The sequence below is a fragment of the Seriola dumerili genome, unplaced genomic scaffold (genome assembly GCF_002260705.1).
Source record: "Seriola dumerili isolate Sdu_G_001 unplaced genomic scaffold, Sdu_1.0 BDQW01000413.1, whole genome shotgun sequence".
Lineage (NCBI taxonomy): Eukaryota > Metazoa > Chordata > Actinopteri > Carangiformes > Carangidae > Seriola > Seriola dumerili.
This window is the reverse complement of record NW_019174668.1, coordinates 764919-791118: the sequence shown is the minus strand read 5'-3', so window position 1 is coordinate 791118 and position 26200 is coordinate 764919. Positions and strand designations below refer to the sequence as shown.

General features: G+C 42.4%; 1 protein-coding gene across 1 annotated transcript; it reads left to right on the top strand.

The window, feature by feature from the left end:
• Nucleotides 1-1066: 1066 nt before the first annotated feature.
• On the top strand, nucleotides 1067-26200 carry bcl9l (B-cell CLL/lymphoma 9 like). The gene is made up of 9 exons (XM_022761496.1): nucleotides 1067-1400; nucleotides 17317-17390; nucleotides 17631-18043; nucleotides 20217-20339; nucleotides 20715-20889; nucleotides 21047-21131; nucleotides 21493-23896; nucleotides 24022-24276; nucleotides 24597-26200. Exons 3-9 carry the CDS (start codon nucleotides 17719-17721, stop codon nucleotides 25787-25789), a joined length of 4560 nt encoding a protein of 1519 aa, XP_022617217.1. The 5' UTR covers nucleotides 1067-1400; nucleotides 17317-17390; nucleotides 17631-17718; the 3' UTR covers nucleotides 25790-26200.

The window sequence follows — 26200 nt, the reverse complement described above, 5'->3', positions numbered from 1 at the left end:
ATTTTTCTCACTGCTCCATTCTGACCCTTATCCATTCGTGTTTTATTCCTTTCCTTTCCAGTGTAAATCACTTTTGCTCCTTCCTCAAGGATTTGGGACTTGTGCTGCACTGTAAGTTCCCTAACATTCAACTGGTTGTCTCTTTAAAAAAAAAAAGAAAGAAGTAAGGCTTCTTATTCATCCTTTGAGCACAGAAATTCTTGTGGGTGGCCTAGAAACCTACATCCTATGTTGAAGAAGCAACCAGTGCAGTTTCAAATTCTTGCAGCTGTGGAAACATCTGGACAATGACAGTGTATAAGATGTGCTCTCCTCCTCAATGTCTCATGTTCCCTTTATTATGACAGTTACTTCGAGCGAAGTATAGATTCCACTGTATAGATGGAATTGCATGAGTAAAGCACATGTCGAGCTGAGTCAGCCTTTAGACAACAGATCACATGAAACACCACTTAAACTCCCATCTCAGTTTAAAAACAGTCAGTAGCCTATATTTGTGAGAAATGCCTTTATCCCAAGTTTGAGGGGTATGTTTCCAAGCCTACTTCTGCCACCCATACCACCAGAGGGAGTATTCATCTGAAAAAAAAGAACAGGTTTAACAGTGCAACAACTGGATACTCACTCTGGTTTAACTTCATAATGGTTCCCTCCAACATGAAGCGTCTGAGCTCAGTTTACAGTGTCTCTGATTTACCTCGACTCTGAATTTGGAGTCACACATCCTTCTACTGCAGGATGGCAACCAGTACATCAGAGATGTGATCTGAGTGCTGAGAGGGAATGGGCGATTTGCTGGATCAGATAATCAGATGAAAATAAAACACCATCTGCTGTTTGATTATTTGATTGACTGATTTTTCCCAAGTTTAAGGAAAGGTATCTATAAGTCTGCAAGACTGGATTTCATGTCCGAGTGTTGACATCGCAATCGTCTGAAAATATTATAAATATTTATAAAATCATTTTGAAGAGAGTGAAAAAAAAATCCAACTCTCAGCCAGCACAGAAGTCCAGTGTGACATATCAGTACAGTGACATACGGATGCCCGTGTGGCCACACTAATTATTGTCAGCGGCTGGGAGTGAATGGACTCGCAGAGAAATGCAACGTCCTGCCCTTCTACATCTTGAATAGTGGGAGTCATGAACCGCTGCAAGGTGACACGTCCTCTGATTTCAACCGAAACTTCAACCTAGACACGCCGTTGTTATTTATCACCAACTGAACCTCCGTCAAACTGCACCAGCTCCTTTCTTATCAAACATCGGTATCGGGACCATCTTGCGCAGTGTTACGGCGAGCGGAGCAAGCGGTGGCGGCGGCCACTCCGGGGAATGTCGACTGGCCGTCAGTCCTGACATCGGCCTCTTCTGATCTCAGACACCAGCCAAATGGGGTAGAGTACACAGCATTTCAAAACACTGTCACTGCCGAAGCATGCTAGCTCTTCTCATATTTCGGAGCGGTCTTCTTTATGTGTAGACTCGTGTAACTTTCTACTCTTTTTATGAAGTCTTCTGGTCGCTAGCAAGCCAATAACAAAGTTCAAATCCCGTTAGCTAGCATTGGTTCGTTTGCAGATGTGTGCTACGGCAACGTCGGCTTACGAGCAAGTAGCCTAGCGGAGACATGAATTAGCATGCTAAGTTAGCCCGTGGACCTGCCTGGCGCAGCAAGTCTCCGCTCATGAGCGCTGGGGTTCACATCGGGGGCATGTGTCCTTAAATTCTCCTAACAACAATGCGGTGCTTGCTCAACTTTATGTATTAACCTTCTCGGGCTGCCGATAAGAACATTTCAATCCAGATGTGTAAATTACCATTATTAGCTTGTCAGCTAGCTAATGTGACAGACTCAGCCAAAGCAGCATTTGAATGGTTTTGTGCTAAGCAGCTAAACCGTGTTCAGTAGGTGACAGGCAGCGTAACGATACCTGTCACTTCAATACAGACTCAGCGTGGGCATGTGGAGACCAACATGCTGTTAATACTGCCGCTGCTTAACACTCAGCCACTTAACTGTTACCGTGCTCAGCTACCTTAATGCCTTCTATAAAAAAATGTTATATATATACATATATGTCATTTCAAAATATTTTATTTTAATAGGCACTTCCTGTCCTGCTGTGATTCAGTTACACAGACAAGTGTACTGTGTAGCTGGACGTCAAGTATGACAATTGAAATGATATATTGCTTAAAGTTAGTTGTTAAATTTAATATTTTAGTGCCATTTTTGGTGCCACTCTTTGAACTGTACTTTAATTTTATAATTAAATGCTATCATAATGCCTGTAAAAGTAGTGTTGCATGAATGTTTAAACAAAATTCTTTCTCACACACCCTTTTTCCTCTCCCTCTCTCTCCCTCTCTCTGTCTGTGTGTGTGGTCTCAGTCCAGTAAACTTAGGACAACCCATGACCCTGCTAGTTCAGCCTGTTGAATATGGTGTGATAATGCTGCATTTAAATAGGTTTACAGGAAGAGATACTACAGCTTTTCTCTTTTGGTACATGGCCTTTCCGTGTATGTGTGTGTGTGTGCACAGGCGCTTCATGCTGTGTGTGTATCTACAATATCCTGGTGAGCTATATATAGCACCTAACAGAGTTTGCAACTTGATCTGAATTGTCTTTCAGGGCTACAGTACACTGTGCGTTGCTTTCCACTGGAAGTGAAATATCTCCCTCATCTTTTAGTTAGTTAGAGTGTCTTTTTCTTTTCTGACTTTTTTTTAAAGGACTGCTCACTGCCTACCTGTAGGTGTTTATGCAAGCCTGTTTTATTGTGTGTTTTTGTGTGTTTTATCCTCAGAGGCCCCTGTAAATAAGGTTGTAGTGGATAATGATGGAAACTTTGTGCAAATCAATTAATCTAGTATGCTAGGGCTCAGTTGACTGAATATTATTTTGTTTTTAGTCCATCTAGTGCTTAACACTTGACAAACTTGTGCACACTTACACATAATTTGGATAAAACAAATGACAGATTAGGGTACGGCTACTGTATCTATAAGTGCACAGCATGGCAAAAAGTAAGCATGCATATATTGACATATTCTAGGTGTGAATGTAAAGTCTATTTCCTGCCTCTTTTGCTTTGTCTGAAGTTGATTTGAATGAATAAGCGTGCGGCAGCCACGGCATGTCCACACACACTGCTCCAGTGCAAGCAGAGACAGATTTGGTGAGCTGCTGACAAAGTGTTTCTTATCTGGTTAGGTGATCTGAGAACTTTGGGGTGAGTTACAGTGAGCGCTGCTAAGGTGAGCTATGAAAGAATAATGTGATATTGAGAACGTTTCCACATGACAGAATATACTAAGATACTTAAGTGCTGGACTAGTGAAAAAAAGCAAGGCCCCAGTCTAATCCCTAAATAGAAAGCGTTGGGGCTAAGCATTTTTTATGACACTTGCATTCTGGTTCAAATTAATGTCACAGTGTCTATTGTGGTTCTGTGCCTTTCTATGTGCTTGTATTTTGCATATTTTTGCATATAGTCTGTCCACACTGATACTGGTCCTCAACCTTTTAAATTACATTAGTAAATTTAGTCGCACCAGGCAGAATGAGAGCAGTGTATTCAGGCTCTTTACTTTGCTCGATCAGGTGAGAACAGTGCCATTTGACCCACACTGAGACCTTGTGAACATGCAGGGCCCAGTCCTTATCCAAGCAAACTGGGGTGCTGTTTGGTAGAAGTGAGGATGTAATCTGAACCAGCTACAGGATTTAACCCTCAGATACAGTACACAGTTTCATGGGTGCAAGAGAACGGATGTTCACCTCTGTTTGTCAGCACTTACTTACGCTATGCTTGGAAAGCGCCATGTAACAAATGAAGTCTCAGTGGATACGTACAGTAGGATATTTCTCCATGTGTCCAAACTGAGACTAGAAAATCATACATAGTTACAGTTACAGGGAGAGGACTCTTGATATGTTATGATATTAGATACATGTATTAGATATATGTGGGTCTGTGTGACTTTTGTTTACAAATTTGAAACATGTAGGTGTTTAGGTTAAATTAAATGACTTAAACAGGAAAATGAAACAAAGTGAACTTTTTCAGATACAAAAACAACTGAAGGTGTGATCACAGGCTTAGTGACCAATGAGGCCACTAGAGGGGCCTGAGCTCTAACCAGATTCTAACCATATGCTATAATTCTATAAAAGTGTTACAAACATTAAAATCCAAGGGCAGAGTTTCTCTTACACATTTCGCAGCGGTGGTCCGCCGGTGCAAAATATTGCTGCCACTGCAATGTCATGAAGTCACAATTACATGACTCTGCAGAGGGCTTTTTATTTGAAATGATGGATGAAGTGGCAACACGTGGGGTAGAGAGAGAAAGGTAGATTTTTTTTTTTTTTTAGTGGATCATCAAAAAATCCATAAAGTTTTACCAGCCCTTTTGTGGCAGCATCTTTAGCTGGCCTCTTTGTGTGCCTGTCATTCAGGGTGGGCATGGCAAAGGACTGGGTTTACTTCACACATTGTAAAAAACGTGGGTTTTGTCCAAGTTTTGTATAATTTGTGTTTGCTACCAGTTTAACTTTAAATAATCTGCGTCTCCCCACCAAAGAGTGGGAGTAGAGTGTTGTTGAAGAATCACTAAATAACATTTTTAATTTATGTATTGAGTGCAGAAAATTGCCAAGTGACTTGCTGATGCTGTATGTAGCTACAGAGCTTGGTAGATGCTTGTTTGACTTCTACTGCCTGCTATATGAATGCACAATAGTATTTTATCTTTGTGAGGGTCTCATGGAGCTCAGCATGGCGTTAACAGTGAATACCATTGTTCCCTCTAAGCAGTGTGTATTGCAAATTGTATTACATATGAATGCACAAACAGGCTCTAACTGGGATTCTGCAGCCAGATGCTGCAGCTGTCAGCACCTCTATCCTCTTTGGCTTTCTTGTCCTGTGCTTTTGTAATCATACCATTATTTACAGTGGGTATGAAGTAATGAAATTTGTAACACTCATTATTTTCCCAGGCACTCATTATTTTACAAACCCATCACTTTCCGTTTAAGGGTGCTTACATTACAGTGTCTACTGTAGAGTAGATGTTGTAAAGTAGCTAGCAAAGGCTAAACATGTGCAAACACTTTGATGATCTGGAGGTAATTTCCCACCTTGTTCATATCCAGTCCAGTAATTACAGGTTTGCCTGTTTAATCCAGGTGAACTTTCCTCTTGGTTTTCTTTCATCTCTTTTTCATCCTAAATTTCTCCCCTCTTGCATCATCTCTCCAGCCTCGGACACTCACCCTACTACCTCTACTGTATCTTCACCACTTATTATTCAGGTATTCCCAGCTTATACTAATTGTAATGTCTACTCTGACATTCCTCTCATCGTACTCCTTCTGTCCCACAATTCTGCTAATGTAAGAGATTTCAGTTACAGTCAGATTATTTTTAGGCTAAGTTTTTGGCCACTGTTTATGGTTAGTTCAGTGTTGTTTTGGGAAAAAGATGCTGTGTACAACCCCTAATGCTCCCCATGGGAACAAGAGTTGCAGTTCTATTTTGTTAATTCACCTATTCTGAAAAAAGGGTCTGATGTAAGAATATGTTGCATATGAACCATGTGTGGAGTGCATTCTTACACTCATTTTTCGTGGTGATGATCTTTAACCTAAACTATGGGAAACCCCAAGACGCTGTGTCTGGCAGGACCGACTGGTCGTCCTCTCCTGAGCAGAATGGGAGGTGTGTATTCAGCTTGACACTGAACGGCTTCTGTCCATCAGCCTTCTGTTTTCCAACTTGCCTCTGTGCCGTACTGCCTGCCTTCTGTCTGTACTGAGACTGCAGTTTGATCTTTTTCCTTGATCTAGTTGGCTTTCATCCCAGAATGTGTTGGAGAGGATACAACCTTTGACCCTATGTACAAAATGAGCCCAGTACTTCTCTGTCCCTGAGCTGAGGCAAAGCCATGAACTAGGTGCCTGGAGGCTTCTTACCACTTAATTTCCAGCCTGTTGCAAAGGTCTTCATCTGCGTTTGTCTGAAGTAGCCAAAAAAATCCTGTGTAAATTGCCACATATTTCCATGCCTTCAGCGACATTCTCCCAGTCCATCCACTCCAGAACACATATGTCACAAACATGTGCAGAATCCATTTTGAAGCACATATCTTAAAGCTGAAATATCTTTTTTCCTCCTCCGCTTAGCACACTACTTTTTGTAAGATTCATAATGCTTTCCCTCGTTGTAAAAAGGAAGGTGCATCTTAGGTCATCTCTTTTGTTGTCACTGTACAGAGAGGCCTGTTACATCAAAAGACTGCGATGCTTTGAGATATTCACAAACGTCTCACTTTTCATTTTTCTGTGGCCTTTCCTCTGTTGCAGGCCCTCCTCTCTGCACATCGCCTACTGGTTAGCCTATATTTACTCAGCCCCGTGACATGTTTTGTTGCCACAGCAACCTGCCACAACCCCCCTAGTGTGCAGATTTTATTTTTTGGCTGTCACCTGTGTACTGTCCCACAATGCACTGCAGTTTACCCCCAACAAGTACTATGAGCAGACTGAGAAATGTGTGTGCAGAAAAGGCAGCTATGCAGACTGGATTAACTTCTCCCAAAAGTAAACTACCTTTTTTTTTTTTATCAAAGGTTAAACATAATAGATTTTTTGACTAACTCAAAAACCCCTCTCATTTTTAGATGTTTGTTCAAATGGATGTTGACCTGCAGTAACCTCTTGTTATGCTTGTAGACTAATACATTCCTCCAACACCAGGCTGCAGAAAAACAAACTGGATGTTGGGAGAGAAGAACAAGCAAATGATTGAAGGAATGAGGGAGGAGAAAATGTCATGGTAAAGATTATAAAGAGAAAGAAATAGATATGGCTTCTGGGTTGAATGTGATCAATAATCCATGAACAGGGTTTCCCTGCCTATTATACTCATAGCAGGCCCACTGGAGTGCTCTGACCAAAAAATGTCAAACATGCAGTATACTTTCTATTTTTTTCCTCCTGCAAGACTTTTGAACAAGTTCCAATTGTGTCCTTTCCTTTCCTTGCCTACAGCCTCTGACAGCATACAAATATAGCCTTCTCCCAGTTAAAAGTTATGAGTTTTGAATATTTTTCCTCTGTGCAGAAGGTTTTCACACTGGCTGCATCAATCCCAGATCATTTCTCCAAGATGACCAGTAGTTTCTCAGTGATTTTCTACTGTATATTATCAGACATGGATGGTTGGTGCTTTCTAATTAAGTGACCTTTCAGTGGTCACATTGTTAAGAGACCCGTGAGTGAAATATTTGTTTTTGATTTTGATTCCATCAGCAGCCTAAAAAATCAGAAACTTCATTCATCAAAGAGAGAGTAAAGGCTGTAATTTATTGGGTGCTGGCACCAATAATCACTCAGAATGTCCTGATGGCTGTCACTTGGAAGCTGTTTCACATTATTGGTCCCAGTTGGTTCTTCTTGAGTGAAAGTTGGCAGGGACTTGATGGCTGATTCAACATCTTTAAACCTAGCACTGCTTGCCTGTCATCATCCTTGTTGATGTTTCTAAAGTTGCATGGCTTGCAAATCAATTCCGCTCCTACGACAGAAGCACAGCTGACAGAACCATTCTGTGTCTGCCTTAACGTCAACTTTGTGTTTTTCCTCTCCAACATGTAGTGCAGTGATTTTAATTCAATCAAGAACAGCTGAACCAAGGAGACAGTGACAGTACTCTGTTGTATTTTCTGTCCTCAGGTCTAATGTAAATAAGAATCCTTATACCAACAATTGTCTAGTCAAGGCTTTGTTTTCTGTGTTGCTGAAGAGAAACTGAGAACCCTCTTCTCATTTTCACTTGTGTTCTCAAAGACCCCCTTCAATGAAAATCAAGTTTTTAACCTTGTTAATGTGTCCATATGGTGTTTTTTATATAATACAAGACATATCGAGCGAAATAAGCAGTCAACACCATGACCATGAGTGTTTCCACCTTGAACTGCAATGAACCAATGAGAGTCTCAAAAAAGACAGCCAGGGATTCATACGTTATATAACCTACGGAACCAATCCTCTAAATGTGCACGTATGGGGGGCGTGCAAAATAAACCCGAAACCTGGTCAGTACAAAGACAGTTTGCATTTGAAAATGCATTAACACTGTGTCAGCCACTGCCAGTTACAAGCTAACAAACAACATAAACATATAACTACGCTAACCATTCTGACATGTCTGCTAGTCATCGATTTTGGTCACAACAGACTCCTCATCTGAGTCTGGGTCTGACTGAGGCTCAAACATGTGGCTGAGTCTCTCTGATGTTTCCTCTAACGCTAAACCTCTTGATACTCACTGCTCTTTCACCAGCCACCGAAACCTTGTCATTTCACCTGTCAACCTGGCGCAGGCAGCTGTGGTGGGCGGGGCATAAGGCCTGATCCAGAATTTGTCAGTGAGGAAGTAAGAGTAGATGTGCTTCCAGTCCCAGTTTTCCATATTTTTTTTTCACTTTTTATGTGGGAACATCATGTTTAGCAAAATATTAATCATAGCAGAGTATTTTTACAGTTTAAAACAAATCTGGAGAGGAAGTTTAAGCTGCTAGTCTTCTGAGATGTGTGTTATCTGTATATGCTGAAGGATTGTACTGTTCAGTTGTTAAGTGTTCATCTAACTACTGCCGCAAATGGTAATTTCAAAAGTAAGTTACCAAGCAGCCCAACCAAACACATTTTTATGTTAGCGAGACAGTTTGGAGAAATGACACCATTCATAGCTTTTTGCCCCCAATTTTATTACATTATATCAGTGTGTCCCAGGAAAACTATTATCTCACAGCAGCTTCAGTGTGATCATGGGGTATTATGGTTATTGTTAATGTTCCAAATGAAAGAGTTTAAAGCTGTCCATGTCACATTAGATTTTATGATATTCATCATGGTCCAATTTAGAGTCGATTAATTGATTAACGAAGGCCCAAAGGTAGATTCACAGCAGCAAATGTGCAGCATGTCTAACTCGGTGAAAAGTGGTCAGTGGTGATAAAGATGACAGTTTTGTGCTTGTTTGAAACCTGTGTGTGTGGACATGAAGGGAGTCATCATACCAGCCACATCACCCACATAACAGGGTGGAACATAAAAGCATGGGGAACAAAAGCCTGTCAGAGGTGTTTTGTGTTATTCAATTTTAGCAGATTGTAATAAACTAGAGCTGTATGTTATCTTTTTTAGGTGTGTTGTAGCACAAACAAAACTGCATAAACATGTTTTATATTAATACTGTTCCAAAAAAACAAAACCAATTGTTAATTTGTGGCCAGTGGGAAATTAATTGTCTGCCACCTAAAGTCCGTAAAGACATTAGTTTCAGGGAAATGTTGTTGCAGCTCATGATTGTGTGTGTCAAGCTGAGCTTTCTTTGAGTCCTGAGTGGATTCTACTTGAAAATGCAATTCAGAATCAGGGAAACCATTAGTTTCAACAGCAATTTTCTGCAGGTCTTTTTAAATGATATTTGTCGGGAAATAGTGTATATACATGCAGTCATTCTGGAGGATGTCGGCTAGACATTCAGATGAAGTATGGAAATATTTTGAACAAACTGATGATAAGGCTAAATGGAAACTACACCTTAGGTGGTGAGGAGTCATTTGCAGTGAAGACAAAAAGCCATTTCCGGAAAATGATGCCAAACAGAGAGAGCTTAAATGAGAAGATTTACCTTTTTTTATATATATATATATGTGTGTGTGTATATGTGTGTGTGTGTGTGTATATATATGTGTGTGTGTGTATATATATATATATATATATATACCTTTATATCTTTGATTAGGTTGGATAAGACTTTTTAGAAACATAATTATCTTACGGTGCTGAGTGTCTTAAACAGTCATCTACCAGCTCTTCGGAGAAATCATTGTAATATTCCTGTAGTGCACTGTCATTCTTATGTTTGGTTCCTGTCGCATTTCAGCCTCTTTCAGTCTTCTTTATCAAAGTTAAACTTCCAGTATAACATCCAGCAAATCATCACACAACCAACCACCAACTTGAAGCCAACATATGTCCTCTTGTGAACCTGACATGGATTTCTGGTGGCTGTGCCATTAGATCTCCATTATTATTAATAAAAACTGAAGAAGAACATAGGACAAGTTTTGACTTCAATTAGTCCTTCACTGAGGATTAATTTTGTTAACAGTCATACACATTGTGTTAACCATGGCCTTATCCTAAGTCACAGTGCAGAGTGGCCAAGCACATTTAACTCATTTTCCTTCTCTTAGGCTACATTTCGACTGGCGCCATGTGCAAATGCAGTTTGTTAACCAGCTGATGTCAAAAAAAAAAGTCCCAACTGTGCGTCTCTGTGTAACTGTGTGCCCTCCTGCGTCATACACATTATTCATTCATCAGTACTGTTAAACACTTTGGCCTCAGTGTTTACTGGTGTTGATCCACAGAGCAGCACTGTGGCTCCTGTGTTTTGGACTTGGCTCCGTATTTTGTTCTCACTCTTGGCCCTGACTTCCCAGGGCTCTCTGGGTCTATTAATACCAGCTCACTCTAAAAATACAGAGTACTGTGTGACCCACTGGGACTAAATAGGAGCTCAACCTCTTACCGTAGGCAAACTGACACACACACACACACCCACACCCACACCCACACCCACACACACACACGCACACACACATATTACAGTTGCAAATCACCCATGAGTTTTAGAGTACAACATCCCCGGTCAGCTGAAGAAAATTAGTATTTTCCAGAGTAAAAAGCAAAAACCTTTCTGCAGATTCATTGAAATCATTCCTCGGACCTCTAGGCTTAACTCAGAACACTGATCTTTGTTTCCCTCGAAGTTGAAGGAGTGTGTGTTTGTGTGTGTTGACCTGCTTTGTGTGTGTATATGTACTTTTTTATCTTGGCCCTAAATGAATTGGCTTCATATGTAAAGACCATGTGCTATGGATTTTAAAACTCATTGAATTATTTCCCTAATTTGTTTGAAGCAGTGATTGGACACATCTGGACAAGGTCCAACGGTCAAATTGAATTTGTTTCCCAAAACAACTTGTGAAAATGTCAAATGAGAAAAGGGAAAATGGAGAAGATTTTATGCCCTAACACATTTGTTGATTGTTGTCATTGGACCTTGAAAGAAGTCAATAAGAAAAAGATGTGTCCACCGGGGCATGAACATAATAATGCCAGCCCACATATTTTTGTTTTCCCTTTTTAAAATAAATGGTTGAAAAACAGCCAATTAGGTCATTTCTTTTGAAGTATTAATAATAAAAGCTTTGGTAACTTAGTAATGGACAACAACATGTTAATTTGTCCATAAGACAAAGTCCTTTTTTATAAACCACAACATGCTGCTGAGCAGATTTTGCAAATAAGGAAAAATAAGCTTCTGCTGCTGTAAATCAATAGAGCTGAGAAAACTAACAGTGACTGGTGGTGGATATGCCAATACTGCAAAACCATACCAGTAGAGATTTGGAGTGTATGAAGCTATGACTGAGACTGAGACACTGAACACTACGTATCATTATGTGTTACTCAGGATGTGATTGCACATTTGGACACTTAAAAAGTGCTCCACATCATCCACAGGTGTCAGCTGGACCGTACATCATGAGGATTAGCAGTGATCAATTGTCATGAATTAGATTTGAAAGGCGTGCATGTCTATGTCAACTGTACACACCTCGCTTTGCTTGGTGTAAGACAATAACTTTTTTTTTTTTTTTTTTTTTTGCAACCAAAGGCATTGCCTTGTTTGATACCATTTGATCCCAGCAAACAGCCATTATCTGTCCTGCCTCAGCTGGAGACATCTTTTTTTAGAACTGGCTCCACCTTGACGTGACACCCTTGGTGGTGAAAAATGTTCAGTTCAGTAGTGGTGTGAGACATGCTGGAAATTTAAGTAAAGCTGGCAACTGTTCTACTGTCCATATCTTTTGCTGTACACCTGCTGCACAGTCCAGGCTGCTGTGGTAACGTACAGGTATTACATCGAATTTAATTTTAGAGTTAGTTACAAGAAGTAAACAGACCATCAGTGTCTGTCTCTCAGCTGCCAGTTCACATATTTGCAGCTTTAGGGACCAAACCTGGTGTTTATAGTTTTTTGTCCACCCTGTTTACATCTTTAAAGGCAGACTAAATATTACACCTCGCTATGATACACTGTCCCTCTGACCCTCAAATTGAGTCAACACCTCTTTAAAACAGATTCAACAGAACCTCATTATGAAAGTCAGATTTATTGCAACACTGTTGTATTGGACTACTTCAGTTTTAGCTCAAAGTGTAATTTTCACAGCATTAGTACACTGACATATTTGAATTGCGACAATTCGTGTAAGAGACACTATTTCAGTCAGTCAGTATCAGCCAACTGAGTGTACATTTGGTTTAGATAGATGCTCAGAATCTCTTGTTTGTCGATATTCTCAGATGACTGAACATTTCATTTGGCTTTACAGTGGTAAAGGGTAACATTGTTTGATCGTATGCACAAACTAGTATTTTTTGCCCCTAAATTACTGTAATCATTGGTATTCTTAGATATATTTTTTATGAATATTCATTAGGGCTGAGCGATATGCAAAAAAAAAAGTCATATTGTGATTATTATGCCGGATATTGCGATTGCAATATGAGTCATGATTTCAGTTACATAAGTTATGTTGATGATGTGATTTTTGTTGGGTCTTATACCACAAGCATGTTCCTTTACATCTGGGGAAAATGATGTGTGGGCCAGGGTGTCTCTGTAGCATCACATTGGTCAAAAAAAAAAATTGCAGCTCCTGGGATTTGGATATTGCACTTGGTCATATTGTGATTTCGATAATTTTTCCATTCATTGTTCAGCCCTAATTATAATTTATTAAGTTTCTATAATGAATACCATCAAGTTGTTCAGCAGAAGAAACTGAAGTTATAAATTGTTACAGGTAATCTGGACTGTCAGAGAGGAGCACTCATGAGTGTAAGTTAGCAACTATGTTTGAGTTGAGTAATTCCTTCCAATTATTATTACTTTATTTCATTCACTCCATTTGTCTTTGTCTCATTGACACACTTTTCTCATGATGCTACATGTGGCGTTCTTTCAGCCGTATGTGTTTACTCTTGGTTTGCCAGCCTTGGCTGCTGGGTGCACACATGCCAGGGTGTAATACAGTGAAAACACAGTGAAAGTTGTCAAGTCATGGACAATCTAAATGCGTTTAATACAGTTTTATTTGATTTTGCCCTGAGATGCATGAATATACTGAGGTCGCTGGCTGTGCAACACACTTTGTGCAATCTTTGACATTCCATAAATGTATTGTACATGACTACAAATACTGGGAGGTAATTCATGCACACAAGTTATTAATATGAAAATACAGATAATTACTAATTGTTCCTTACAATTTTTTTTGGGCTCCATGTTGCAGCATCAAAAACCCAGAGCAACTCTGTTTTCTTCAAGTCATGTTGTCTAATTTGAGGGGATGTGGGTTTTACTCAGCAAAGTCAAATAGCTCTTTGTGACAGAAGCACAGATTGATCATGATCATAGCAGGTGTAGGTAAGTAATGTATCTCTGGTATATTACCTGTTTGTCCTGGGCATCTGCATATGTGCAGATCACCCCTTCAGTGGACTGACAGTAGGCTCTGATTGCTCCTGGCCAGAGTCCTCTCCTTGACATTAAATAGACTTTCACCACGTGAGTATCTTCTTTGTTGGTTCTGCACCATTCAGCATCCCATCCTCACAACCTCATTGTGCCCTGGACAGACACAGCTAGTTCTTAAATCTTGGATCCGACTGTTGTTACCTTCATCTACTGAAGACACTTTTTAACAACATCGATGGCCATCTCCCAAATACAGTTTAAATTTTAGTATTTTAACAGCTTCAATAGAACAGCAGACTTTCATAAAAAGACCTGCATGGGTCTATTTGCACAGTACATGATCATTTTCTCACACTTGTTACATTGAACCAACAAAGTACTTTGCAGTCCTGCACCCATCTGTTCGTGCCTTATTATTATGTGCTTATTTTTATCGAGCTACTGTGAGCTTGCAGGTCAGCGTGTTGTTATTTACTGGGCAGTGTACATTTGAGTAAATCCAAGAGTCAAAATGTCATCCTGCTTCACTTTGGCTGTAATTATATTTCAAGCTTTTAGCAGTGTGAGAAATGATTAACATGGTTTCTTTTTTAATGTGTTTTCTCAGTAATTGGTCAGCTGCTAGTCAGTATGGGTGCCGCTTCCCGCTTTCCTTTCAGGGTTGCGGGGGCCTGAAGTCTAGATCAGCTCATCTGGGGTGAGAAATTCTTCAAAGACTTTTATGTCAGATATTGGTCATTTGACCTCTGTTCCTTTCTGCTGAAAACGTGCAATTAGCATTTTGGACTTGCAAATACAAATATATGAGAGCAACATATTTTTCCATTGACAAGTTGTGAAACCATTAAAACGAACTACAGGACACCCCATTTTATAAGGAAAGCTACAGCCTGTGAGGCAGATGGAGAGCTGCAACCCTGTCAACATGAAAAACAAAAGCTAGACTGAAAATGAATGTTAACACCTGCTTTGGCAGAAACTGTATGACTAGATAAGGGGGGGGGGGCACCTCCCTTATGGGACATTAACTGTGATTTTACAACCTTGATTTTTATTGCAAATTAATTGCACAGCAGTCAGGTTGATTTGATTTAATTCATCATTCAAATGTCACCATAATTAAGTACTAATCATTTCTCAAGCTTAGCTGTGAAATGTCTTGTTAAGTTCGTGTGTTGGGGTCAGGATCTAATGAATGCAGATGACATCAGTTCAGTTTAGTCGTTGTGCTCCAGGTGCTTCTGATTAATCAACACCTTTTCCATAAACAACAGTGAGAATCAGATTTAGCTTGTATCTGTGCTGCTGTTCAGTAGATAGCACTGGACCTGTAAAAAGTATTCAGTGGTTTTACAGCACTGAATCACAGTGTATGGAATTTGGCCTCAATGTGAAATTGAAAACAAATTGTCACAAATTAATCTGACGTGAAATACAAACATAAAACATAAAGTACAACATGTTCACACCCTTCCCTGTGACACACCTCAGTCATCACTGGTGCAACCAGTTGTTGTAAGAGGTTGCATAATGAATAGAAAGGAGAGCAGCTGTGTGTAATCAGCCCCAAGTGAATAGCTTGTGCCCTCAAAATACTTGTAGTTTACTCAAGTTAATTGTTTGTACTTGTACATGACTGTTTTTTAATCTTAAACCAGACCTTCCATATCACAGGTCTAATTGAAAATGGTTTATGGTTTTTAGTTGCATCCTCCTGTTTGCAGTGCACTGAAACCCTTTTCTCCAGATGTTGTAACACAAATTGGGTCTTGAGATTCTTCCAAATAAAATATTTTTTTGAGCCTGTAAACAGCTCTGCACAAATAGAATTTCTTGGCTTGAACAGTTCAGTTAAACATTAATATGCCACCCAAAAAATGGTGAGTCACATCAGCATCATTTCTAGCTACTACTATAAGGTCAAGAAGCAACATTTATTGTGTCTTATGATCTTCATTAAGGGCAGATTGGTTTGAATAGTTGTAATAAGTGTATTACCACTTCAGAGAACCACTCAAAACTCATCCAGTCTGAAAAATGGCTTTAGCTGTTAGCTGTTCTGAAGTCGTCTTGTGGCTGATTGCTTAGATACAGGCCCCATACACATAGAAAAGAATGAGGATGATGGTAGAGTGAGGTATACTCCAGGTTTACAGAAGGTTCAAGTGAGACACAACATTTATGAGTTCTAGTTAAAGTTCTTTTACAGTCCAAACTGGACTGTACCTGACCTCTTCAGGCTTTTCCCTTGTTGCCCTGTTGATCATGTCAAACAGCACAAATGCCTCCTTGATATCTACTATCTTTTCTTTAAAGGTCCACTCGAAGGTCAGCGTCTCACCACAAGATTAATCCGCCTCCTCTTTGTTTTGCACAAAGCAAGTGAGTCACACTTTGTCAACAGGGCTGATGTCTGACTGTCCCCGTTTGAGTTAATGAGTGATGAAGTCCTCAGCCAGCGAACAAGGCTTCTCTCTGTGCTGACTCGAGCCGGTGTTAGTTAATGACTAATTGCGGCATTGTGTTTACCATTACCTGTCAAGGTGAGTGAGTGGTACAGATGGTTCTGTTAGAGCGGGACAGCTGACCCGACCGACTGTGCCGTGTGCAGTGCTCAGGTTGTGTCATCAGCCAAAAATGGAACTCAGTGGAAATATTTACATGAGATCTGCATTATGTCAGCCAAATATCTGGGCTGGATGTTTTTGTACGGGCTCTGATGACTGTTTTGACCAACTATTGTTCACTAGCAACAGGTGTGGAAAGGGTCTTGTTGAGACCTGCAAATGCCAAAGAACAGTTTAATGCTCTGTGCGCAAGCAGCTTTTGAGGGAGAGACGGCAAGAAAACGAGTGCACAGCTAGTTTGCAAACTGCACACAAATTCTTCAACACAGAGAAGCGCACCCCGGTCGCAGAGGTTAAACTCAGAAGCTCGGGGGTTACGGACACAGGCAGGTGGCGGTGTCAGGAGAGCGTCAGCTTGCAGCTATGGACTTGAACCCAGATTGAAGCCTCATGTGCTGGGAAGTGTCCGTCATTCTTAGTGCCGAGTTTGAATCCTGCTCAGCTGAAAGCTTCACCAGTAAAGCTCGAAGCCGAGAGCTGAGAGTGAAGGCCTTGGTCATCTGTGCTTTCACACTGAAATAGATTAACAATCAAATACCGGTAATACTAATGAACTCTTTGGTTCGTCGTGTGTCTAATTAGGCAGGTAATGAATTTTTGTCAGTTTGTGCTTAAACTCCAAGTGATAAGCTGAGAAACTGTGTCTCTGAGTGAAGGAGGGAGACACAGGTATTGCTACAGACAGTGTTGTGGAATGTGTGGTGTTTTTGTGGTTTGTGAAGTGTTTGGTTGGGGGAAGGACCTAAAACACTGTTGAGCTACTTCTGAGTTGCAGGCCCCTCCCCCCCCCGCACCCCGCCCCCCAGCTTGAACTCAGTCTTTGCTCTCTTTCCCTTAAAGGGACAGTTACCTCACAGCGTCCCTGGCCTCGCTCTCCTGTCAATCTTTTGGTCTTCTTCTGTCTCTCTCTTTTCTGTCTTTGCTCATGAAGTTGATGTTGACCCACAGGCTGAAGACGTACACACACACTGACAGATAGCACTGACTGTAAAGGTTGCTATCTGCCTCCACTGATGATATTACTCTCTTGTTGTCCCCCTAGGTCCATGTGTGGTCAGTGAAGTGTACTGGAGAGCAGCATGGCAGTGTGTCAGCTGAACATCTGGGTGAGATGAGGTGAGTGAACAGGCCCAAAAGTTTGCTTTAAAGCCCTAACCTGGGACCAGAGTGTGCTGTCAATCATCCACTCAGTGCACGCGCAAGGTTTAAGAGTTATTTTTTAACATTTAACATTTTCAAATCTCTGCTTGTGCAGTGGTCAGATTTGTATTACTCCCAGAGAGAGAAATTATCTGAATTTGTCTTTCAACTTAAGTCTGATATACCTGTGATCATGTTTTGTATCTTCTCCACCAGTGTTGGCTGTAAGCAATGTGAGCTCCACTGACAAACAGGCACAGCTATTCTCCATACCGGACCTCCACCTCAATCACCAGCTAATCAAATGCACCAAGACAATAAACTGGCCAATCATGGCAAGCAGGTCAGCAGTGACAGCCGGTCCCAGATACCGGGTGTAAACCAGCAGGCTCAGCAGCAGCCAGGAGCTGCTGGTCACCTGGGTTCAAAGGGCGTAGGCACTGGGAGCCATGGAGTCAAAACCAACCAGATTTCCCCTGGCAACCCTGGGCTAAAGGCGGTCAGCAAATCAATGAGCAGCGTCGGAGGGATGCTGAAAACCAAATCCAAGCGGGAGCGAAGCGTCTCCATTGACTCTGGTGAATCAAGAAATGCCATACCTCCAGCCCTGGAGACAGATGCCAAAGGAGGTAAGGCATGCACACACAGAAGAAACTGTGACAGCATCCGGGACACACAGACAGTGCGTTTCTGTTCTAAGTATGCAGAAGTTCACTTCCTTTACCTTCCTATCAGCCAAATCTTTACCCGAAATACCAGATTACGTGCATTCACCGCCTCCACAGCAGGAAGTGAATGTAAGGTCTGAGAGGACAGAAAATGTTGTTTTCTCTCTCACTGAAATGCCCTGACCTTTCAGTGAAGCGTCAGAATTTCCCCCTGGCTTTTGATAGTTTGTGCCATGCCTGTGCTGCAGTGACGTTTCTCAGATGAAGAAGCATGTGGGCTCGGAGGGAGAGAGACAGGTCATGAGGTTGTGAAAACTTAGTAAGCTGTGAGAGGTTGTTATTAAAGCAGGAGATGATAAGTGGGTGGAAAGGCGTAAAGTTCCTTTTTGTGAGCGTCTCAGTAAATATTAGTGTTCATGTGGTTAGGTATTTGCATTTGTTTGCTGTTACTTATTTAGACGTGTTCACGTGAGGGTTTGACTGCAGATGACATTAATGTGATGTTGTGAAACTCATCAGGGCTTCCTGTGCATGCCATGAACCATAAACACACACACACGCACGCACACACCTTGACACACTAAGAGAGAGAGGTGTGGTTCTAACACAAAGAGTGACAGAATGAAAGATAGAGTGGATCATTTGAAGGCAAACTCCTTCTGGCTCTGTTTGACCTCCCCTCTCCTTCTGTCTGTCGCGTTCCCTGTGATTTAATTTCTCTGTGTCGGAAAAACAAAAGTGCATTCAAATGAAATGCAAAAATAATCACCCCGCTACCAAACCTGGAAACCTGTAGAGGTGGTGACAAATAGTCTGATCGGGGGAGCAAACATGGCTGACTTTCTTGTTAAGATAAACCAGTAACAGAAACACTGACAGAAAACAAGAGGTCAGCTTGTTGTGCTTCATACAGCTTCATATTGCCTCTGTGGCCTCTGGAGGCAGCAGTACTCCCTCTGCTGTCAATGTCTCTGTACTGTCACTGCAGACTTGTTTGCCTCCTCCCTTACTGTACATTCTCAGTCTTTTAAGTTTGTGGTTTCCCAAGCTCATCTGATCTGTTTATTTGAAGGCAGTTTTCTGCCACAAACTCAGTAACATGTTGAGTAATGAACCCTGAAAAAAATCTCCACTGATTTGTTTATAGAGCTTATATTATCTGATTGTCAATCTGTTTATTTCCTTGTCACCGTTTGGAGTTGAAAACCCACAGCTTTATTTGCTGTCAGAAGATGATTCTTACTGCACCGGCTACCGTGTGGAAATGTTAAGGCTGCAGCATATTTCTTGCGGCAGTTTGCACACAGCAGCTTGTGCATCCACAAAATTATTAGTGCACCCGTGTGAGAAGGCTCAGCACCTGACTCTCAAAACATTGCATGCTGCAGATGTGATTAGCATGCATGGCATATTGATGAGGGGGAAAAAAAAAAAAGAAAACATACAGAGATGAGTAGAACTGCAAATGATCGTGGGTTTCATTTTTAGTTTAGATGTTTTAAGGTGTGAATTTCTTCTACTTTAGTTAATTTAAGAAAATATATTTATAGTCAGCTCAGTTTGTGTACTTCAGTGTTTACAAATGTTTCACTTTTTGCACAGGCAGAGAGAACATTTACATGTTTTTCATTGCTGTTTTCAGAGTGTTATGTCACATTTTCCCATGAAAGTATGAGCACACTTTCTGGTCACAACATGTTTGTAGAGGATATGGTTCAAAAACGGGTGCATAAACCCACATTTTCAAAAAATAAAAAAAAAAGAATTCTAGCTCTGGTTAACATAGTCCATAATTTCTCATGACATGACTATGGCCCATTTTGACTTTTTGATGCAGCTGGACACAATTTTTTAACAAAGACCATTTGATAATTGATTTAAAGTGATTCTGGCATTTGAAGTGATGGGTTACATTATTCAAGACAGGTGTGAGCTTAACTTCCAGCAGGTAATGCAAACTGCATTAGAACAGGTAGTAGCACACTAGCCTCTTCCTTCTGGAAAATACAGTGATGGGTGTAGACCATCAATGGTAAATGTAAAAAAAATAAATAAATAAAACTGGTAAAACCCTTTAAAGGGACAGTACTGTGACAGTTGTTATCCAAGTTTTGATGTGTGTGTTATTCTGTAGAGGGTGTTATGCGCAGTAAGCGGCGCTGTGTTCTGGAGAAGAAACAGCCATACAGTGGAGATGAATGGTGTTCTGGACCTGACACAGAGGAAGATGAAGACAAGCCACACACTACGACCCACCGTGAGTCTGTCTACCTCCTCAGGGGAGGAAACACATTGAATGTAGCGCAGTCCTCACTAACAATGGTGTCATTGTGGCCGCAACTGTGTAGGCTATTTGAATTGCTCATAGAAATCCCACGCCATGTCTCAATTCTATTTTCTAAGCAAACAACTGGTTAAAGCCATAAATTATCCATTGCTTTTCTCAGGTCCTGTTCATACACTGAAAGGAAGAAGATATTAGCTTGGCCAGTCTATCCACTGATTTGACTTTACATGTGTTTTAGCTCCATCTAGTGTTTAGATGTAGCCAAAAGGATGTACTGGTATTACAATTGTAAATGAGGAGACCACTTGTAGCAAATTAAACCAGTGTGCTGATGATTTTTCTCAGGGGAGCGTGGGCTTGCAGGTCCTATCCAGGGGCTCTCGGATCGACTGTCTGCGGGACCCATGTCTGAACCTGGGGGTCCTGTAATGGGATGTGGAGTGGGACCAGGGTTAAAAGCAGAGCCACCTCAATCTTCACAGCAAATGGTGTATGTTTTCACAACCAGCCTAGCCAACAGGTGAGAACTGTGTGCAGGTGATTATTCACATCAGAAGTACAGATGTCTAGATTTTCTTTATATTTTCAACAAACTTGATTTAGATTGGATTGTGTCCTCCAACGCTGAATTTTGCAACTGCAGTAATCATTTAGTTTTGTATTATTCCTCTTTACAGTGCTGCAGAGGCAGTAATGAAAGGACAGACCGATTCCATTCTCCTGTTTCACCAGCAAAATGTTCCAGGCACCAAGTTGGAGCAGGTCAGACATCCACAGCTCAGTGGCAAATGAAACCTGTTGAGTTTGTGTGAAACTTGTTGAACCAAAGGGGAGTAAAAGTGTTTTCCACAGTAAAGATCACAGGTGCAAACTATGTGGGAGGGTTGATTTGTTTAGCTATATTTGTCTCATATATGCCTCCTAGTTCCTGTTTCCATTAGCATGTGTTATGACTGAGACGATACTGAGAAAGTGAAGTGCATGTGTTTTTTCTGGCAAATTGATAGGCAACGTATAATATGATATGATATAATGTGTGTGTGTGTATATATAATAATATAATAACAAATACTATTATGTTTTTAATTGCCTGAACTTGTTTCTTTTTCTGCTTTTGTCACAGGGCCACCCATCAGGGAAGCTTCCTAATATGTCTGAGAAGGTAAACTCCAGCAGTTCTCCACCCACAGGCACCCCAAAATCCCAAAGTGGAACTCCGCGGCCTGCCTCTGCAGGAGTTGGAGGCCCATTGCATCCTGCAGGCACGCCGTCATCAGCAGGACACTCAGATAATGAATCCTCTCAGACCAGATCCGGAGGAGCCTCCAGCAATAATAGCATTGTTGCCCATAGGTCAGAGGGAGGGAGCACAACCACACCTGCAGGCCCAGTCCCAGGAACTGGAGATGGGGAAGGTGCAGGGGGTATGCCTCTTCCTGTTGCTACTGTTTCCCCCTCAGAGAGTCCCTCCATTTTATCTGCACACCTACAGAGTGATATAGGCCAGAGGAGTGGCCCAGGGAACACAGACGGTCTTTCCAAAGAGCAGCTGGAACATAGGGAGCGCTCTTTGCAGACGCTGAGAGACATAGAGAGACTGCTTCTGCGCAGCGGGGCAAGTGGAGGCCCTGGAGATACAGGAGGATCCAACAACAATGCTACTAATAACTCCTCCAACCTAAATAACAACAACAATAGTGATAGGAGTGGTATTCTTGAAGACAGTGACAATGGTACTAATAACTCTGGAAACTGCACTAGCAGCAATGTGCTATCATCAGCCTTGGCTCCAATGGGTGGTATGAAGAAATATGAAGAACCCCTCCAGTCCATCATTTCTCAAACACAGTCCCTTGGGGGACCTTCCCTTGACAGCCCTCAAATGGACTCTCACCATAACCTACCACAACACCCCCATCACCAGCTGTCTTCACCTGGGGTCAACATGGGTCCCTTACATGGACCAGAAGGGCTAACCCCAGAGCAAATGGCGTGGAGGAAACTTAAAGAAGAATACTACCAAGAGAAGAGACGGCAACAGGAAATGCAACCCCCCACACATCCCCAGCACTTTAGGATGGTGAATGAGATGGGCATACATGGAGGTCCCATGATGATGAGAGGACCCCCTCCTCCCTACCACAGCAAGCCTGGAGACCAGCAGTGGGGTCCTGGCAATATGATGGGAGGAGGAATGGGTGGAAATGTACGAATGATAGACATGCACCAAGAGGGACCCCGTGGTCCAAGGTTCCTGGGACAGATGCAGAGAGGGCCACCTGGAGGAGGAGGGTTTCCTGGTAGTCCAGGGGGAATTTTATCAATGGAGGGTCTAGGGCCCCAAAGGCCCACCAGACCAGGGATGATATGGCTGGATGATATTGGTGGCGGAGGTCCTTTCCATGGCTGTTACCCCGGTGGACCTCCTCAGCACTTACAGGGTGACCCAGAGCATCTGTTAACACGTGAGGAAATGTTTCGTATCATGGAGAAACAGCAGATGCAGGGGCTTCCCAGGTTTGAACTTGACAGATTAGCAAAACAGCAGCAACAGGACAATCTGAGCTCAAGAATTATGGATAATCCTGGGGGGCCAGACTTTTCTAATTTGGGAATGGGCCGGGGCCCACCCTCCACTCGAGGTGATCCTATGGACTTTCCCAGCTCACGGGAAATTATGGGCTCTCCTGGAGGGGGTCCTCAGATGAGAGACTTGGTAGATTCTCCTCTGGGGAGCAACCTCACAATGAACATGAACCCACAGATGAATGTTCAGCAACAACAGCAGATGATGTTATCTCAGAAGCTCCGAGGGGGTTCTGCAGGAGGGGGACCTTTAGGTGAGATGTTTAGCCCTGGAGAGATTTCACGAATCAGGGCTTCACAGAATGGAAGAGGGGGACATAAAGTAATGATCCCAGGACATGATGGCCCCTTTCAGTTTCCCAATCAAGGTCCCTTCTCTGGAGGACAGGTGGAAGGGCCCTATCTTCAACAACCTGGCCCTGCAATGTTTGGGCCTGATCAGCAAGGTCCTAATCAAATGGGAGGTACATCGCGGCTTAGTCACATGCCGATGACTGGAGGCCTCAGGGGAGCAGACCTCGGTCCTAGGCACTCCTCTGACCTATCAATCAATGTTAACCCTTTGACCTCTCCTTCAGTGCCTCCTCCTCATCAACTCAAGTCACCATCCCTCAACCAAGAGCCATCTCCTCTTCTACCTTCCCCCTCCGCTCCAGGACTGAAGTCACCCTCACAGATCTCCTCCGCAGGGCATCACCCCCCTCTTCCCCCTGCGTCTGGTGCTGGGACTCCTTCCTCTTCTTCCATGAAGTCTCCCCAGGTAATGGGGTCTTCGAACCTTGGGTTGCACTCTCCATCTGCCTCTCCTGGACGACTGAAGTCCCCAGTCATGGCTGTGGGCTCTCCAGGGTGGACGTCTCCTAAAACAGCTCTTCCAAGTCCAGGTGGTCCAGCCAGTGGGAAAGTAGTGGGCAATGGAGGAAGTAGTTCCACTGAGACAGGTACACTCGGAATCCAGTAAAATCACACTTCAGAGATCCTAGCATTGGTATCTCTGATGTTTGATCATCATTAATGATGTTCCACATATTACTGTGACATTAATAATTTTTTATTTTCTTTGCAGGCCAATCACTTCCCCCCAGGAGCTCCAACTCTACTCCCATTAGCCAGCCAGGCTCCATGAATCCTAGCATGCCATTTACTTCTTCTCCCGATGCCCCTCCAACTCAAAATCCTTTATCCCTTATCATGTCTCAGATGTCCAAGTATGCCATGCCCAGTTCTACTCCTCTCTACCATGATGCAATCAAAACAATTGCCACTTCCGATGATGAGATGCTGCCTGATCGACCTCTTCTATCTGGTGTTAGCATTGGAGGTATGAAAATAAGGGCATATTGTTACATAGACATGAAACTCCTCATAGTTTGGCAGTATGCAGAGAGGATGCAGTAGAATGGCTCTGGTTCAGTAGATATTTCCATGCCATCAGAGAAAGACTGAGTGAATGACGTGTTAACTCTTAGACATGTGTTGTTTTGCTATAAAAAGTAGTGCAGTTTGATAATATGAAGACATTCAGTTAATATTTCATAAGTCTAATGGGTTGAGAACTGGGGCTGTCTATTATGTCTATTAAATGTTAATGTGATGTTAGTGCGATTTTTTTTTCACATGCTGGCCTTGTTTTATCACCAGGAAACATGGGGAACCCCCAAACCTCCCAGTTATTAGTCTCCCAAGGCTCCATTGGTCCTCACAGTGATCCACAAAGCCCCATGGGTATTGTAAGCCAAGCTCAGCAGCACCTGTCACATGACGCCTCAGGACCTGTGCTTTCTTCCCCAAACCAAATGGGCATACCTGCCATGAATTCTGCCATGATGGGGGGAGGCGCACCTGACGGAATGGGGCCCTGCAATGTTTCACCCATGTCTCAGAACCAGATGGCAGGTTTTCCTCGCATGCAGCCACCATCTCATGGACCCATGCACTCACCTATTGGAGGAATGTCACAGAATTTCTCTCAGGCTAATGAAGATATTCTACCACCCCAGCACATACACCTGCTTAGCAAAGGTCATCCTCACCAACGCCCCCCTCACCCCTCAGACTCATTTGCCTCTCTGCCCATGGGGGAAGGCCCGGATCTTAGTGAAGTCATACGACCCACTCATACGGGGATCCCTGAATTTGATCTCTCCCGCATCATTCCTTCTGATAAGCCCAGTAGCACTCTTCAGTATTTCCCCAAGAGTGAGCCGCATCAGAATCCACACCAGGGGCCACCATCCCAGCAACCTACTCCACAGCAGCTCCTCAAACAGCTGTCTTCTTCTGGCCCCCCACACAACAGCGGTCCTTCATCCAACCCCCACTTAGCAAACCTACAGAATATGATGGATGAACAGCAGCTGCCACCTCACCCCTCACATGGAGGGATACGCCAAAGTATAGGCATTCCTCAGGGGGGCTCGAGGGGTATGGTTTCTGGTGGGGGCATGGGCCCTATGTGCCCCCCTGGACATATGATGGGAAGGACAGGCATGGTACCCCAGCAGCAACTCCAGCAACAACAAGCCATGATGGCCAACAGCCTTCTCCACCATCCTTCCAACCCATATCCTGGCATGATGCCCTCCCAGCAGCATCCACACAATCTGATGGCACAGCAAAACATTATGATGATGCAGGCTAAGCAGCGAAGCATGTCAATTCCAGGGGATCCCTTTGGCCCCCAGGGTCCTCTAATGTCCCCTCAGGGTCCCATAATGGGCCCCCCCCACCCACAGTCTGGTATGATGGGCCCTCAGTCTCTCAGACAGCGGGGAATGTCTCTGGACAGTCCCATTGGCTATGGCCCTGGAGGCATGGCCAATATGCCATTCTGACCCAGCTCACATAAACTGTAAAAAAAAAAAAAAATAATGGAAAAAAAATATGTCCACTAGGTTAACTTCCCATTGTGTCCAATTTTTTTCATTAATGTTATTCTTGCGGTTGTTTCAAAAGAGGAATGTAAAAACAATATATCAGTGATAATCTTAAAATTTTAGATTACAGCTGATTTAAAAAAAAATATTATTTAAAAGCACTGTATCATGGTTCAATAACAAATCTGAAGCCATTTTCTAAAATACTGTAAAATATGTATATTTCAAAGATGTGTGTACTTGTTGTGGGAACAGAGTGGCGGTCAGGAGAGGAGTGCCTCAAATTTCTATTTGTTTTAAAATCATTGATTTATTTTCTCCAACTACCAAACTGTTGTGCAAAGAAGTTACACTCACATACACATATAC

Coding starts and splice junctions, on each gene's coding strand:
- bcl9l (XM_022761496.1), top strand. CDS start 17,719: ATGCACCAAGACAATAAACTGGCCAATCATGGCAAGCAGGTCAGCAGT. Junction 20,340..20,714: donor GCCACACACTACGACCCACC/GTGAGTCTGTCT, acceptor GATTTTTCTCAG/GGGAGCGTGGGCTTGCAGGT. Junction 24,277..24,596: donor ATCTGGTGTTAGCATTGGAG/GTATGAAAATAA, acceptor TTTTATCACCAG/GAAACATGGGGAACCCCCAA.